Here is a 16,480-nt window from a genome sequence, read left to right on the forward strand (position 1 = left end):
CATAAACAGATAAAAATTATGCTTTATTTATATGGATCACACCTGTCTAGATTTCCAGTTTATTTTGATCAATTGTATATGTTTTAATAGATCATATATATACATGGTTTTCAAAAAAAGAAAAATCTTTTTCTTCTGCCTTAGTCACCCAATTTCTTTCCCCACTGGCAACCACTGTTAGTAGATTCTTATTATTGCTTTTGAGAAAAACCCCTCTCTTTTTTTTGGCAAATAGTAGACTATTCACAGTATTTTATAGATTTTTTTCTCTTTTTTTTTACTTCATAGATATCCAGTTTTTATGGACCAGCTTTCTTTTGGACTTAGAACAGTTTAAATTGCTTTGGAATCTATGTAGACGTTATTGCCAACACTGTTATTTTGTGGTGAACTCTTCTAGGCTCTTCAGGAAGTTGAAGAATTCTCTCTCTCTTTTTTTTTTTTAAAGTGGATGTTAAATGATTATGGAGTATTTTGTGGACTGTATTAGTCAGGGTTCTACAGAGGAAACAGAACCAATTTGCGGGTGGGGGGAGAGGAAGAGAGAGATAGATTGATCCACCGATTATTTGATTTTAAGGAATTGGCTCATGCAGTTGTTGGAGCTGTTAAGTCTGAAATCTGTAGGGTAAGCCAGGAGGTTGGAAATTCAGGTAAGAGTTGATATTATAGGTTTTTGGGGGTTTTTTTTGCCACGCTGGGTCTTCGTTGTGGCACGCAGGTTCTTCTTCGCTGTAGCGTGCGGGCTTCTCTTGTTGTGGCATGCGGGCTTAGTTGTCCCGCAGCATTTGGGATCGTAGTTCCCCGACCAGGGATTGAATCTGCGTTCCCTGCATTGGCAGGCGGATTCTTAACCATTGGACCACCAGGGAAGTCCCGATATTGTAGTTTTGAGGCTGATTTCCTTCTTCAAGAAACTTCAGTCTTTGCTCTTCAACTGATTGATTGAGGCCTACCCACATTTTGGAGGATAATGTGCTTTACTCAGGTGTACTGATTTAAATGTTAATCACACCTAAAAAGTACTTTCACAGTAACACCTAGATTGGTGTTTGTCCAAACAACTGGGTACCATAACCTAACCAAGTTGACACATAAAATTAACTGTCCCAGTCTACTCCTTGTCCTTGTGGCATCCATACCCAACTCCTTAAACCATACTGAGTCTCAGATAAAGACAATGACAAGGTCATACCTCCTTGTAACATGATATAGCTATCCTGCATGCAGCTGAAAATGCACTAACCTTTTCCCCAGAAGGGGAAAAGTCCTTGGGTGATATTTACTTCTCTCTTGGATATCCTGTAACTTAAATACTCTGATGTGAAGTTAACAATATTTAAATACTATGAATGTGAAGTCAATACATCTTATGTTATATGATAAGGGGATAAGAGAGGGAAGAAAACAAAGATATATGTGGAAACATACTCATAGCAAAATCATACAGGTACTTTTGTTTATTCAGGAACCAGACTTATAAGTTTCAAAGTAGTTACTTTTCTGACTTGTAAGAGCAGAATGCTTCGTTCTCCCCATGGGTTATTCTTAAGTGTTAGGTGTTGCTTACCAACCATCTTGCATGTACAGCTCAGTGCAGCTTTCTTCACAGTTTATCTTGTTGACTGTTACGCTTCATGAAATGTTAAGAACTTTATTTCATTGTGACAAGTGATCCTGAGAAGGAAGTTTAACTACTAATGCTGAGGATGGCTTGTAGTGGGAAATGGGAAAGCGCTAGTAAAGCAAGAAACTAGTGGGAAACTAAAAAGTTTTAATAAAGCAAGAAAATAGAAATTTTAAATAAATTTAAGAGTCAGCTGTTGAATTTGGCAGTGGCTAGAATCTGTGATTTATATAAGACTACTCTATACTCATTCAGTAAATATTTGTTGAGCGTCTACAGTATGCCACCCATCAGGGATATATTGGTAAGATAGACAGGGTGTTTGGCTTTCATGGAGGTTACAGTATACTGGGGGAACCTAAGCAATAAACAGATAACTAAGAAGAATAACTGATACTGAGAAGGGCTGGGCATAGGATTAAAATAGAGTGATGTGATCACAGAGATAGAGTAGCTGCTTTAGATTTGAAGGTCAGGAAAAGCCTTCTTTTATAATCTAACATTTAATCTGAATGACAAGGAACAGCCAGCCATGTGATGAGCAGGAGAGGAAGAGTAATAAACGCCTTGTCTTAGTGTTTACTACTAACATTACTTTCTCACGGTTGTGAGCTTTTTAATGATAGACAAAGATTTTTGGCTTCATCACATTATTAATCATCTCATACATTTATATATGCAAAGATTATCCTACCATTGTGTAACTCTTGTAGATAAATATAGTTAACTCAGTAACTTGGCCACAATTTGTACTATCTTTGTTTTCCTTTGAATTTAAGTTAAAATTTTATTATATTTGTTTTTTGTTTGTGATTCCAGGGTGGTGTTATTACTTCTGACATGATTGAAATGATATTTTCCAATAGCCCAGAGCAACAGCTTTCAGCAACGCAGAAATTCAGAAAACTGCTTTCAAAAGGTGAGTTCTGAATATGTTAAGTATATTTTTCATTTATTTACAAAGTATTACTTTCCCATAATCTATTTTTCACACTACAGATAACTTGCTTTGGAGTATCTCTATCAACAGAATAAAAGGACACATACAGACATATGTATATTATGAGTCATGGCTAATGTTTGAATTTCCTTTTTTATTTGTGTGACCTTACCAGGACCAGAAGGCAGCATTATTTTCATTTCTGAGGTATCTTATAAAAGATCTTAAAGTGATAAGAACGGTAGCAATATTTCATGTTAATTCAAATTGAGAAACTCCACTCTTCTTTAAGAAAAACTTAAAATATCACTTGAAAGAGTAGTGATTGTTGATTCTAATGTTAGCAGTTTATCGCTGAAATTTAAGTATGGATTTATTGGTGGACAGGATAACTACCTTTTTGGTGTGTGTGTATAATTAGGGTAGAATGGGATATGATACTTCTTGTTATCTGGGCAAGTAAGAACTCTGGAACTCTGAGCCATATTAAAATGTTGATAGTAAATCAGCATTAAAACAGTTGACCACCCCCTCCCCCGCATAGTAAGTTATGGTTGTTTGGAGTCATTAGTGATAAATTAATATATCCCTTGAGGTTAACTGGAAAGAAAACCTACCACCAGAGCAAAAAATAATTGTTTTTTTGCCTGACAACCTGCTAAAAATAGCTGAAGGCCATTATCATATTACCTTCCCCACCCTTCTAAAAAGGTTTCTCAGATAATGTGGTTTTCCAAGGCCTTTCAACACTCTGCTGCTTTCCTGCATGTATTCTAGTTTGCCAGCCATTCCTCTTAAAATGTGATAATTAGACTACAGTACTCCAGATGCATTCTTATAGTAATAAGGTGTGGTGAGAGAGTGCCTTCCTTGTCCTGAAACTATACATTCCAATAATGTACTCCAGGCTAGCATCATTTATTTTGGTAGTCATGGCATAGTAATGTTTCATTGCATTTTCAGCAGTCTATACTCCCTAGTACTTTTCTTTATGAACTATTTTTAGAACTATTTTTAGGTTTCGTCTGTGAAGTCATGTGGATTTTTTTAAATTGCTTTAAAAAAATCTAAAAGCTGAATTTTGCTTTATCCCTGTTTTATTTTCATCTTTGGCTTATTGTTATTCTTTCTATATGCTGTTTCTGTAATCTAGCATGTTAACTACTTCATTTTTATTGTCATCATCAAATTTATTTGTTGTGTTTATATGAATGGTTGATAAAAATATTGAACCAGGCAAAGAACATGTCACTAGAGCTTTCTGCAAATTAACATTGAATCATTAGTCATCTCTTCCCAGTAAGGCCATTGACTTAGCTAAGAGTCCCTAGTAGTACTGTAATCCAGCTGCCATTTTTCTTGTGTAGCTACATGAATGTCATCAAAAACTTTGTCAAATGTCTTGCTGAAATTACAGTGCTAATTGTTTAGGACATTTCTTATCTATTTGCCCAACAAGTTTCTATTGAATGACTTTATTTATAAGATACTCTATTGTCATAAATGAAAATGAGATTAATTTGGCAGGTCATTCTTAGTGAATTTCTGCTGACTCCTACTTATCACTACAGCAGTAAAATTAGATCCTGCAAGCACAGAATCTCTTAATCCAGTTTCTTCGGACAATTTATGTTAAATAAAAAAGAGACTTAAAACCCATACACAGAAAAAGGGTTAGAAGTAAGTATACCAAAATAATAACAGTGGTTGTCTTTTGATGTTTTTCCCCATACTTTCTAAGTTTTCTAAAATAGTAGAGGCAGTAGTTTTAATTTGTAAGAATTCTGCCCATCATATTTCCATGTTAAGGCTTCCCTTATTATGAAATCTTTTTAAGCTACCCTAGTCTCAAAGTGACTGAACTCAGTTTTACATTTTTTTTCTGTTTTAGATTTACAACATGAAAGAGTTGCTAAAAATGGAGGGAGGGATATTATGAAGTAAGTTTGAGCTTTATAAAGTCCTTGTCTTGAAATCAAAGGATTATTTTTCTTCTTTCCTTTTATTTTTATGGGGAGACAGAACCTAATCCTCCTATTGATGAAGTCATCAGCGCACCAGGAGTAGTGGCCAGGTTTGTGGAGTTCCTCAAACGAAAAGAGAATTGTACATTGCAGGTGCGGACCATTTTCATTTCTTGCCTCATATCTTAATTCCCTTTACAAAGTTACATTTTGTATACAGATTTGTTACTTATTTTAATCTATATGAAGGGTTAATTTTTTGATACTGATGTTCCTGGCAACCACATTGCAAGCTGCTTTGATAGCTTTGTTAACATCCAGGCCCTTGGTTTTACTCTTTAAAATTCTTGTTACTTTTAGTCATGTAAAAGATTATTTTATGATGACTATGGATCATACTTATCTGGTAGGGAATTGTTTGCAGTAGAGGAGCCATTATAAGGACCTAAGTGTGGACTATGTAAAATTTGGTTTTGAAGGACTTTTAGATTGTACTTGTTGGGTTTCTCAGGGCTGTGTAACATGGGCTAGGTCAGAGACTCACTGATCCCCAAACCTGGTACTAATTAATCCTTCCCCTCCACCCCCGGCCCCACCCCAAAAGAGCTGACAAGGATGTAGCCTTGTTGGGAATGTGTGTGCTTTCTCCTATGTTAATTTACTGTATTAGTACTGTTGTATAGGGGTTCCAGGAGAAAATTCTACAGCTTCTGGATTAGATAATTTTTACAGTAAAAAGAACCAACTATCAACTGACTCTCATCTTGGGAGTTATCTAGAAATTTAAAAATACTATATTGTTCCTGAATAAAGTTGGATCTTAAGTAAACTGGTAATTAAGTAATTCAGTAGCTAGACTTCCTTGGAGTAAACAACCGAATAATTTCTGAGTTATTCTTTAACAAATACCTGTGATTCCTAAATTCTCACTTGTAGGATCTAATCTGAGTGGCTCAGGCCCTTTGGAAAGATTCTGCAACTATAAAGATTGGTTAGGTCCTACATAGATTGCAGAATGGGGTTATTTTTCCAAGTAAATATTTGCTAATAACAAGTTAATCATAAAGATAACTTTCACCCCCATGTTTACCTTTGCCTTACTTTAAGGGTATAATAAGGACTGGGGCATCTTTATAAGTACCAGCTCCTCTCCCCAGGTTCCTTACTGTCCAGAGCATTATTGATAATTCATGAGACTTGATGCTTTGTCTTGATATTTTCTCTCCTTTCCTCCCATCCCATCCTTCTCTCTCTTTTACTCTCTTTGTTGCGGTGATGAGTTCCTTCCAGAGGAAAAAACAGGAAGTCCAGAAAAGGTAGAGTACTTCAGTGTCCCATCAGTTTTTCTTCTCCAGTTTGACATTTACTAATCCCCAAGTTCATTTGAATTAAGATTCTGTTTTGTTGGCTGCTTCCTGGATTGTAATTCTGGTCCCCATCTAAGGCCAGGATCACCAGACACCTGGAAAATAATCAGGTTCACCTAGAGAGCAAAGAAAGAGGACTTTTCTCAGAAAAAAAGGAAATCCAGACAACCAATACTGCAGAGAACAGAGCCTGAGCCCCTTAAGCAACCTGTCAAGAGAATCAAAGGGACCAAATGAAGAGCCTTACTGCAGTTTATCATTTGAAAAGCTTTGTAGGAAGAGGGAGGTAGGGAAAATTATCATTTTGTTCATGTGGAAGTATGTTTCTATCCTGTCTCTGACAATGAGAGTAATTCAGAGATATTAAATTTACTCCTGGACTTAGCAGTTTTTAGTAGGTGGTTGCAGAGGTCCAGTTCCTTAATGTGTTAAAGGAAGATGGTATAACTTTCTAGTCCTAAAATGAAAAGTGTCAGAGAATTTGGTCTTTCCCCATCCCTACCTTCTCCAGTATTCCCTAAAGAGCACAGTATATTCTCTCAGACAGTGCCCTCTCCTGGCTAACACTTGTAAATTCTACATCATTTTTGATTTTGTAATCCCAGAGTTTGTATCTTAACACATCTGAAGATGAAAGCCTTCAGAAATCTCTAATTTGCTTCTATCAGAATTCTCAGATTCCACCCTTGTGCAGCCTAACTAATAATTAGGCTGAAAGATTGAGAAATGATTCCTCTGGAAGTGACCACCTCATGATTTTCACCTTAGCGATCCAAAGACTCTAGAGATAACAAACCTGTTTATTATATAAAGGTCATCATCCCCAGCTTTTCTTCTGTGTGCATTTAAGCACAATATGGTGTTCTTTCTCCAGTGTGACTAATGGGTAACCTTGACTACCCCAGAAGCAGGAGGAGCAAATAATTGATGGAGACCTTAGAGCCAGGAGACTTCATTGTTAAATAATTAGACATGCTCTGGGAAGCTTGGAGGGTATTCCTTCCTCTGTCTTCTTGGAGAGCGCTAGGATGTGAGTTATCCATGATATTCGTACCTGCTTATTAGAAATTTGAATAGTGTGTCTTTGGAATGGGGTGTTTGCCATTTCTCTTCTAGAAAGAGTAATAATATGTAGTCATGATAGCTAAAGTCAATAATAAATCACTGGATAAACTTAATCCCTTCATTCCATAGATAAAGAACTGTGAATCCTAGTGAAGGGTTTCTTCACTTTCTTTCTGGCTTTCCTTATCAGTGGGATACTGCAAACCAGGGAGATAAAAATGCCTGCTTTTGGCAGTGCTACCTAGATACTCACTTGCCCTCAAATGAGATGAATATGGGTGGAATCTAGGACTTCGGAAGCCGACTATGCCGTTTAACTAACAGCATTCTCAAACACAGTGACATGTAGGCCTCAGCCATACATGAGAGCCTTGACATGAGATTGGTCTGCCTTATGGTGTATTCCCTGGGCCCACTTGGTTTGTTTTTTTGAGTCCAGGTTCAACATCTTTGTACTGTCCTTTGCAGTGCTGAGATGGTGTATTCCCAGACCTTCTTATAGAAGCTTATAAAAATAGCTAGAAATAAGTAAATTGCCTCCTAGTTCCAGTCATTAAATAGATACTCCTCTTAAAGTTGTAAATTTGAATTAAATTGGTTTAGTTTTCCCATTTCTACCTTTCTTGTCCACACTAAAAGCTTAATGTGGTAAACTGCAGTTAAGCCTTCATCTTCCTATGTTTTTTCCCCATCTTCATTGATCCCTCTACCTATCTTAAAAGGTTGCTCAGATGACTCAGGCACTGTTCTCCGCAGAGTTTGATATCTGGATTTATTTTTCTGATGTGAGCCTCTCTTTTCACTTGCTCTCCAGGTGAGCCTGGCATTTGCTAGGAACCAGAGTGGAACCGGCAAAGTGGCCAGCAACAGAGTCCTGATCCAAATGGAGAAAGGGAACCAGGCGTACTTCAACCTGGAGTGGGAAACTTGATAGGAGGTCAGAAGTACTTCAGTTTTGGATTCTCATTTTCCTTATTTTAAGGAACTGAGCACCAGAAGGTAGAGATTGAGAAAGGAAAGAGAGAACATACCAAAATCTTCAGCGTGCCCTTCAGGTTTCAGTTGTAGCCTTATTTAGAAAGTTCTGGACAGTGAAAAATAATAGTGGAATTACAATTTATAAGCAATCACAGCTGCACGACAGGTTGTTTCCTTGCATGATGCCATTCTTGGAACACTAAGAATATAGTAGTTTAAAACAACAAAGAGGAGTAAAGATTATAATAATTTTGGGTACTACTTCAGGTGATACCATTTCTTAAGTTTTTTTCATTTCATCATGTTGCTGAGTTTTTCTTGAGTTGCATGGTTACTTAAATTACCTTTTCTGGCCATTTCTATTATAACTTTATGCAATTGTTTTTGGTATCAACTCTGGACATTCCCATTTCACAACTCTCTTTCATGTTAAAATCTAGTCTGGGACCTGAGACGGAAATGTTCACCCCACTCAAAAAAATAAAGACTGCGATACCCAGTGAAAGAGAAACTACATAGTTCAAAGTACAACCAGTTTTTTAAAAACATACTTACATATTAAACACATTTGAAAGTTGCTTCTTCCAACAATTTAATAGGGGTCTATACCCATGAGGAATTCTCAGTCTCTCTTTCTCTCTGCCTCTCTCTCTCTCTCTCTGTTTCTCTGTTTCTATCTCTCACTCTCTCTCCTCCCGCCTCCTTCTCATGTCACACATACACACATGGGTATAGAAAATTGCACAAATAGAGCTTGATAAGTTTTTACAAGGTAAACATCACAGTAATCAACACCGTGTGTGTGTATGTGTTTTAATGCCTCATTAATCCATGAATATGATTTGAGTTTTCACTGGCCCTCTGGTTATAGTTATTCATCTACTTCTTTCCCCAGTAATGGCAAAACTACTTTCTGATTTCCATTCTTACCAAGAGAGACCTTGAATCTTCTTTGCATTCAGAGGTTATAATCGTTACGTACTTCTTAGTGATAAACATAACTCTGGTACATTCTTCTTTTGTTGAGAAGTTCTAATTTCCAGTTTTCTTCCATTCATGTTCTGGCTATTATTTACTTATTCTCCATCCTCCTAATCATTGTCACTCTATTTTGTTTTGCTTCTCCATTTTATTCATTTCAGTGGCATCTGGAAATCTCTCTTTTTCTGGGAGACCTTTGGGGCTAAACCTCATTAGACAAACAGCAGTTTGACTTCTGTTAGCAATTATTACTCTAATTTCTTCTCATTGATAACTCTTTAATATATCCTTTGTCTACTCAGTTTATTGTCACCATTTCTTTTGCATCAAAATCTCACTGCAAACCTTTTTCTCTTTGATATAGATTGCTATGTATGCTGATCTTATTCATTCTTCACAGGTTGCTTTTCCTCAAAGTTTTCATTTTTTTGACATGGTCTCAGATGCTGATGACTCTGTTGAACTTTGAGCCTTTCTTCTTGTAGGAAAGTTTGCTTTCGTACCCACTTCATATGTCTCTTTTACTAGTTCATTTTCCTAGTAAGCAAAAGAAGCTACATTTTAGGTGAACTGTGTTTTCCTTTTAGCATACCCTAAATAATCTGTCATATCATTATTTGAAATTTCTTGCCCTAGATACCAAAACTGCCAGCAATTGGAAGACTCTTGTCAGTGTTACAGGTGTGTTTCAGAGAGGAAACTATGGTTGGGGCCATAAGCCTACTAGATTAGGAGGCTGTAATCTAGCTCTCTTTGACTGACATTACTCAAATCATTAGTGATCATTGGATCTTTTTCTGATAGTTTCCTCATTCATAAACTAGAAAAGCCAGGCTTCTCTGGGTTGTTGTAAGGAACACCTGAGAGTATGTGAATAATGCTTTGAAAATATAAAGTACTGTATAAATGTCAAGTTTCAATTCAGACAGATTGAAAAGGGTTTGAACATTGGTTTGAGTAGTAATTTAATTACAGAGGTGATATGAGTTTTTATTTTGTGATACTCAGTGTTTAAAAGTCTCCTGAACTTCTCTTATAGCAAAGAGTTATCAGGCAAAAAATGTTTAACTGTGGTGCTCCTAGGCTGTCCTCCCTGCTGCTGTAATATCAGTGTCCTAACTAGCTATCAGACCACTTTATTTCACTTCTGTATATCAAATTTTAGGTTTCTTTGAATATCCCTTCTTTAAGTGTCTTCTGCTATAAATTTACTATCATTCATGTAGTTTTGGACTGGGCTAATCAGATTGTCTTCCCATTTCTTTCATTTTCCCGTACCCCAAGTGATTGATGATTTAGTTTTCCATATGACAACTGCCTTTCAATTGACCCAAAAGCTTAAAGAAGTCACAGCTCCATCTTTTGATGACTTTTTATTGATTTCTCATTCAAGGGGCACGTCACGGAATTTCCCCCCCCGCAATATGTGCTTCATTAAAGAATATTAAATAGAAGACAGAACAGGAGAAGGAAACAAAACTAAAGTTTAATTAAGGACTCTAAATAGAATGGTAATATAAGAGTTCATTCTTGGATTTTAAGAGGTCATTCTTGGATTTCATCATATTAGGCTAAAGAGTCAAGTTACTATAGAGATGTGTAGAATTAAAAACATGCTGTATTTTTTGTTGGCCGTAATTTCCTTCGTACTGTTTACCAGTTTATCAACCTTTAAGAATGCTCTTTTTAAAGAAGTCTTACCTCTGTGCCTTGGTTTGGAGACTTCTAATTTATTGGAAGCTCTTGTGCTCTGAAGTTGCCATTTCTGTTAGTTGTATGCCTGTTAACTCCTTTTGGACTACTTATCATTTAAATTGTCTTCTGCCTTTTTCACTCTGTCTATATTTTACACATTTTACAGTTTTATTCTTTCCCCATTTCGCTCTGCCCATTTTATAGAAATTATTTAATTTTATTTTTATTAGATAATAAACATGGTTTAAGGCCAAAAGGTACATAAAGGCTTTACTGTAAGTGCCTATCCTTCCCATACTTGTTTCCCATTCACCTCGAGCTCTCTATGTAAGTGACAAGTATTTACAGTTTATTGTGGCTCCTTCAAGAGATATTCTGTGCAGTAAGTAAATTAATGCATATATTCCTTCTTAACCCTTTTGGAAAATACAGTATGGTACCATATTAATGTACATTGTTTTTCTTTTTTCTTTTTCCTCCATTTATATCTTGGGAGATCATTCCATGTCAGTATATGAAGCACTCCCTCATTCTTCTTACGGTCTCATGTCAGCTCTGTCTTGATCTGAAATTTTATACACCCTGAGTATTCCTCTAGGCTAAGGTTATTTCTTCAGGAATTCTTCATTTAAAATTAATATGGTATTGACCTGATAGATTATGTGTAAATAATGATCTCAGATTCTTTTCTTCATGCACAGAAAACCTTATTGTTATAAGTAAACAAGCTATTAAATTCTAATAAGATAATGAAATTATTTTTATCTTTATAGTTTGAGTCAGCTTGGGTACTGACAAATATTGCTTCAGGAAATTCTCTTCAGACCCGGATTGTGATTCAGGCAGGAGCTGTGCCTATCTTCATAGAGTTGCTCAGCTCAGAGTTTGAAGATGTCCAGGAGCAGGTAAAAAATGAAACAAGTAAAGAGAAGCAGGTCAAAGAGTACAATTTTTCCCTTCAGTCTTATATTCAGAGTCTCAGTTTTACCGCTTGGATATGACAATCCATGGTTCATCACAGGGAGTGTTCGAGAAATCTAAACTTAACCAAAATAGAAAATTTCATAGTGAATATAGGCAGAATTTCTCCTAGAAACATAAAACCATTTTTTCCTTCCAACCCTGAAATTCTTTAAGTCCTATAGATATACATTTTAGACCATGTAAGCAGTTACTGAGTTTTTTCTTGTAGTAATCTCTAGTGTTGATTGACGTAGCAAGTCTTTGCCACTTTTGTGCAGAAAATCACTTAGAAAACGTGAAATTTTAATTACTGCAAAGTTTGTCAAATTCATAAATATAAATCATTACTAAATGAATATGACTTTCTTCTACAGCTTTATTGAGGTATAATCAACCTACAGTAAACTGCATATGGTTAAAGTGTATAATACGATAAGTTTTGACATACGTATATACCCATGAAACTGTCATTACAGTCAAGATAATTAATATATCCATCACCCCCAAAAGTTGAGTAAAGTTTTTTGCGTTTTGATTGCTCTTAAATTCTTGGCTCACTGTTTTCTTTTGTAAGCAAGCTTAAAATACATTTGTAATCAGCTGAGTAAGCCATTTGGATCTCTGCTATGTTCCAAGGGCTGTATGGAATGTTACTTAAGGGGAGGGGCCCCTAAGATTAAGAATATGTATAAGAACTGGTACCTCCTTTTAATAAGTTTACTCCCATGAGTATTCACATGTATACTTATATAATAGTATTGATCTTTTTCCACCAATCCCACAACTATTTCATTTGACTCCCTGTTGAGTGAACTTAGGGGTTTTAATAGTTAATGTCCATGTATAATATGTTGATTAACTACTGTATAATTTTGTAAAGAGTTATTGTGATATGTTGGCATCTTTTTTGAAAGAATTATGTGAAAAACTCTACAGCCTGTCATTAATGAATAATTCTTTCACAGGCAGTCTGGGCTCTTGGCAACATTGCTGGAGATAGTACCATGTGCAGGGACTATGTTTTAGACTGCAATATTCTTCCGCCTCTGCTGCAGTAAGTTTCTTTTTCTTTTTTTTTTGTGAGTAATAAAAATACGGGAAGTTCCTCAGAAAGCAGTGCATCTTTGGAAATCATTTTGGATTTCCTACTGTTACTTTTCATTACAGATGTTTTCTTACTAACTTGTTCAGATCATTTCCTTGGGCATCCTATCTTATTCAAGTGCCAAAATTTTGAATTCCTTGTGTTAGAATTAACTAAGCTTTATTGTTGTGGAGAAGAGCTGTTTGAAGACATCTGTTTATCAATAGCATTAAGTGGTTAAATATTTATATTATGCCATCAGAGAATTAATGCCCATTATATCATTTACCATTTCATCATTATGCTTATAGGTTATTTTCAAAGCAAAATCGCCTGACCATGACCCGGAATGCAGTATGGGCTTTGTCTAATCTCTGTAGAGGGAAAAGTCCCCCTCCAGAATTTGCAAAGGTAAGGATTATGCTTGTGGGAAATTGGCAGAAAAAGTACAGTTAAAAGAGTCTAAGAACCAATATTAATGTGAATAGAAAGAGAATAATTTGTTTCTAGAAAAAGAGGTCTTTTTGTTTGAATTTGGAATAAATTTTCACTGCCTTTAAAAAGCTCTGAATTACTCTTAAAACATGGCATTTTTTGTTTGTAACAAAGTATCTAAAATGCAGAATTTCCTAGCTTTAACACTTAGGAGAATTCCTTTACCTCTCTGATCCACAAAGAGTGTTTTGACAAGGAATCTCACTCTGAGAATTGGTATATATTAAACTTTGCTCTTGAAATTGTTTTCCCTGGGCTCTGACTACCTCATCAAAGTAAACTGCAAGGTTATTGACAGCATTCCCAAAGATGGAAATGTCACTTGGCCACTTACTGCTCCATCTCCAGAAGTATTAATCACACCGGAAGTCACCAGGTGTGTGCCTGGTTGCTCTCTGGAGTTTCCCCCCTCATTTCTTGCTTTTATTCTGTTGAATTTCATAATCATATCATCTTCCCTTTATAGGTTTCCCCCTGTCTGAATGTGCTTTCCTGGTTGCTGTTTGTCAGTGACACTGATGTACTGGCTGATGCCTGCTGGGCCCTCTCGTATCTATCAGATGGACCCAATGATAAAATTCAAGCAGTCATTGATGCAGGAGTATGTAGGAGACTTGTGGAGCTGCTGATGTAAGATATCTTAAAGTGTGTCTGTTCTTTTGTCTCTCATATTAGTTTTCTAGTTGCTGATACTCAAATATTAATGCATTATACTGATTTATTGTGCTTTAGGCTACTGTCTTTTGTTACTTTTTTATACTCATGTCACATCTGTTTGTTTGATTGTTTTGAGGGTTATAAAGAACCTCTCACTCTTCTGCTGTAAGCAGCCCTTTAGCAGAAACATTTGGAAAACTTTGATCTGTGTAATTCTAGCTCATGGTTAATGACCTGAGACCAACCACTGGATAGCAGAAGGCACACTGCCACTAAAAACAGTCATTTCTTCATCTTTTTGTCTCATTTAGAGCTTAACCTAGACTGGTGTCAGACTTTGAATTTTATTTTGCTATATCTCTTTGTGATGCCTTTCATTTATGAAGTGGAAGATTTACTGATGGCATAAATAATTTGAGACTGTATTAATCAAATTTTTAGAAAATAATATCGAAGAAAAAAATTAGAGTGATAACATAATGGGGAAACAGTATAATTACAAGCCATGTGAAATTTATTGGAGTAAGTACAAAGTAGATGCAAGGAAACATTGCCCCAAAGATGACATGTGGAATGAATTAGATAGTATAATATATAGAATATAAGACTCTGGGGTTATAGACTGGGTACAGATTAGCGGCATAATGCTGTTATGAATTAAAAGCAATATAATGCTGGAGGACTCAGAAGTACGTCATTCAGAATCTGGGAGAGTAACCTTTTGTACTCTTTAGTCTCTAGATGACTAAATATTTTAACCACTTCTTTTTAGTCATCGGATCTTAAATGTGGAGAAACTGGCATAGTTTTGAGAAGAGTGATCAATCTCATTAAAGGGGAGAGAAAATAAGATATTTAAGGAAAGTTAAAGGATATTATTTAGCCTGAAATCAAGACTTAATATCTGTCTTCAGATATATAAAAGATTTGTGGAGGGGTTTTTCAGACCAGTAAGTCAGCTGAGGTTTAGTAGAAAGAGTCTACTATTTGAAGTATGAAGCCTGGCTTCCATTTTCAAGTTAGCTCAACTGTTGATATATTTTTATTCCTGTGAAAATTAAGTGATTTGTAAAACTTAAAAATGCTGTATAAATGTTACTATCTCTTTCCATTATCTCAGCAACCATAGAGACCAAGTAAAGAGGAAATGAAACCTGCATTAATGAATGAGAGGGAAAACTTGGACTCCAGGTGATTGAATACCTGGGAAGGGTTATTAGAACAGATTTGTAGTTTTTATCCAAAAATACTAAACAAAAGGAAAGACAGCCTTTCTTGGGACACCAAAAACATTTCCTCATTATGATAGGGTTCCTTTAATAACCACCATAGGTACCTTTCTGCTCCAAGGACCGATCACATATTAATTTCTTTTGGGTTTCAGCCCTAAGGAAAAGAGATTAAAGATAGAACTGTTGGATATGATGCTTCTTTTTATGGTTGCAGGCATAATGATTATAAAGTGGTTTCTCCTGCTTTGCGAGCTGTGGGAAACATTGTCACAGGCGATGATATTCAGACACAGGTATGAATAAATGGTAACTATTTCTTTTTTCTTTCAGAAATAGCAGATTGACCCCTCATGATTATGTTTCTGTTACAGTATTTAACTCCACGGGGAGAAATGATACCTTGTTTCATTAATGTTTGTTAAAAGTGTTGGCTTTGGCAGCTACTTTCAATACCTTCACTATCTCTGTCTTGACCTATTGCTTTGTGGCAATTTTGGGTTCCCCTATGGTGTAATTTATCCTTTTGGTTCGGTTTATTTCCCACTACTTCTACTTGAAGGGGTTCTTGTGAGCATTAGAAGCCTCTAGTAGCATCCTTTCTGTCTTCTTCATCTTATCTTCCCTGATGGCTTCCTCCTTTTTGTACATGGTAAGTTTCCTATGTGAGAAGTATCTTCCCTCCTAGTTCTTAATGTCACCTTCTATTCCATTCAAATTTTATATCAAGATACATCACTCACAGTGGTTTGTTCTAGCCATTTTTCTTCTTGATCTCTCAGATGCATTGGCATCATCTTTAAAATTATCTTCCTAGGCTTCTGTGGTGTTGAAGTATTTTGGGTCTTCTGCCTCATTGACCATTTATTTCTCCTTAGCAAGTTCCTTTACCTGTTCTTTTCTGTTTATGGGATTATCCCCTGGAGGGGATTAGTTTTAGCCTTAGCGCTTTCTTAGCCAGCTCTGACTTTCAGCAAGACATTTAATGTCTTCACTTTTCTAATCTCTAAAATTAGGAGACTGAATTTGTTCTCAGGTGTCTTCTAACACTTAATATTTAACTTTAAATTTATTCTGTCCACAAGGGAACTCATTATTTTTCCTGGTGTATCTGGACCTCTGCTTATTTATGTTCCTGTCTCAGTGAATGGCCCCAACAGTTACCCAAGCCAAAAACCTGGACATTAGTTTGATTATTCCCTTTCTGCCACCTTTCTCATCAGTCACTAATGATTGCCATTTCTACTCATTCCTTGCAGTGCTTAGTTCAGACATTTCTTGTACCATTCCCATATCACTAGAAGGATGTTTGTAAAATGCAGATTTGATCGTGTCATTCTCTTAAAATCTTTTTATGGCCCCCTATTGTCCTTGGACAGTGTTTAAGATCCTTTAAAATCTGGCACCTGTATAATGAAATGCTGTGCAACAGAAA

The 16,480-nt window shown here is 36.0% G+C and overlaps 1 protein-coding gene across 1 annotated transcript in view; it reads left to right on the forward strand.

Annotated features, from left to right (window-relative positions):
* The window catches only part of KPNA1 (karyopherin subunit alpha 1), a 76,742-nt gene that overhangs the window by 43,260 nt on the left and 17,002 nt on the right, over positions 1-16,480 (forward strand). Inside the window, exons 4-10 of the mRNA XM_082459488.1 lie at positions 2,447-2,546; positions 4,590-4,684; positions 11,391-11,522; positions 12,546-12,634; positions 12,976-13,075; positions 13,626-13,789; positions 15,263-15,341. Of these exons, the coding sequence (XP_082315614.1) occupies positions 2,447-2,546; positions 4,590-4,684; positions 11,391-11,522; positions 12,546-12,634; positions 12,976-13,075; positions 13,626-13,789; positions 15,263-15,341 (759 nt within the window). The remainder of the gene's footprint in view (positions 1-2,446; positions 2,547-4,589; positions 4,685-11,390; positions 11,523-12,545; positions 12,635-12,975; positions 13,076-13,625; positions 13,790-15,262; positions 15,342-16,480) is intronic.

This window comes from Balaenoptera physalus, assembly GCF_965194825.1.
Source record: "Balaenoptera physalus genome assembly, chromosome: 4".
Classification (NCBI taxonomy): Eukaryota; Metazoa; Chordata; class Mammalia; order Artiodactyla; family Balaenopteridae; genus Balaenoptera; species Balaenoptera physalus.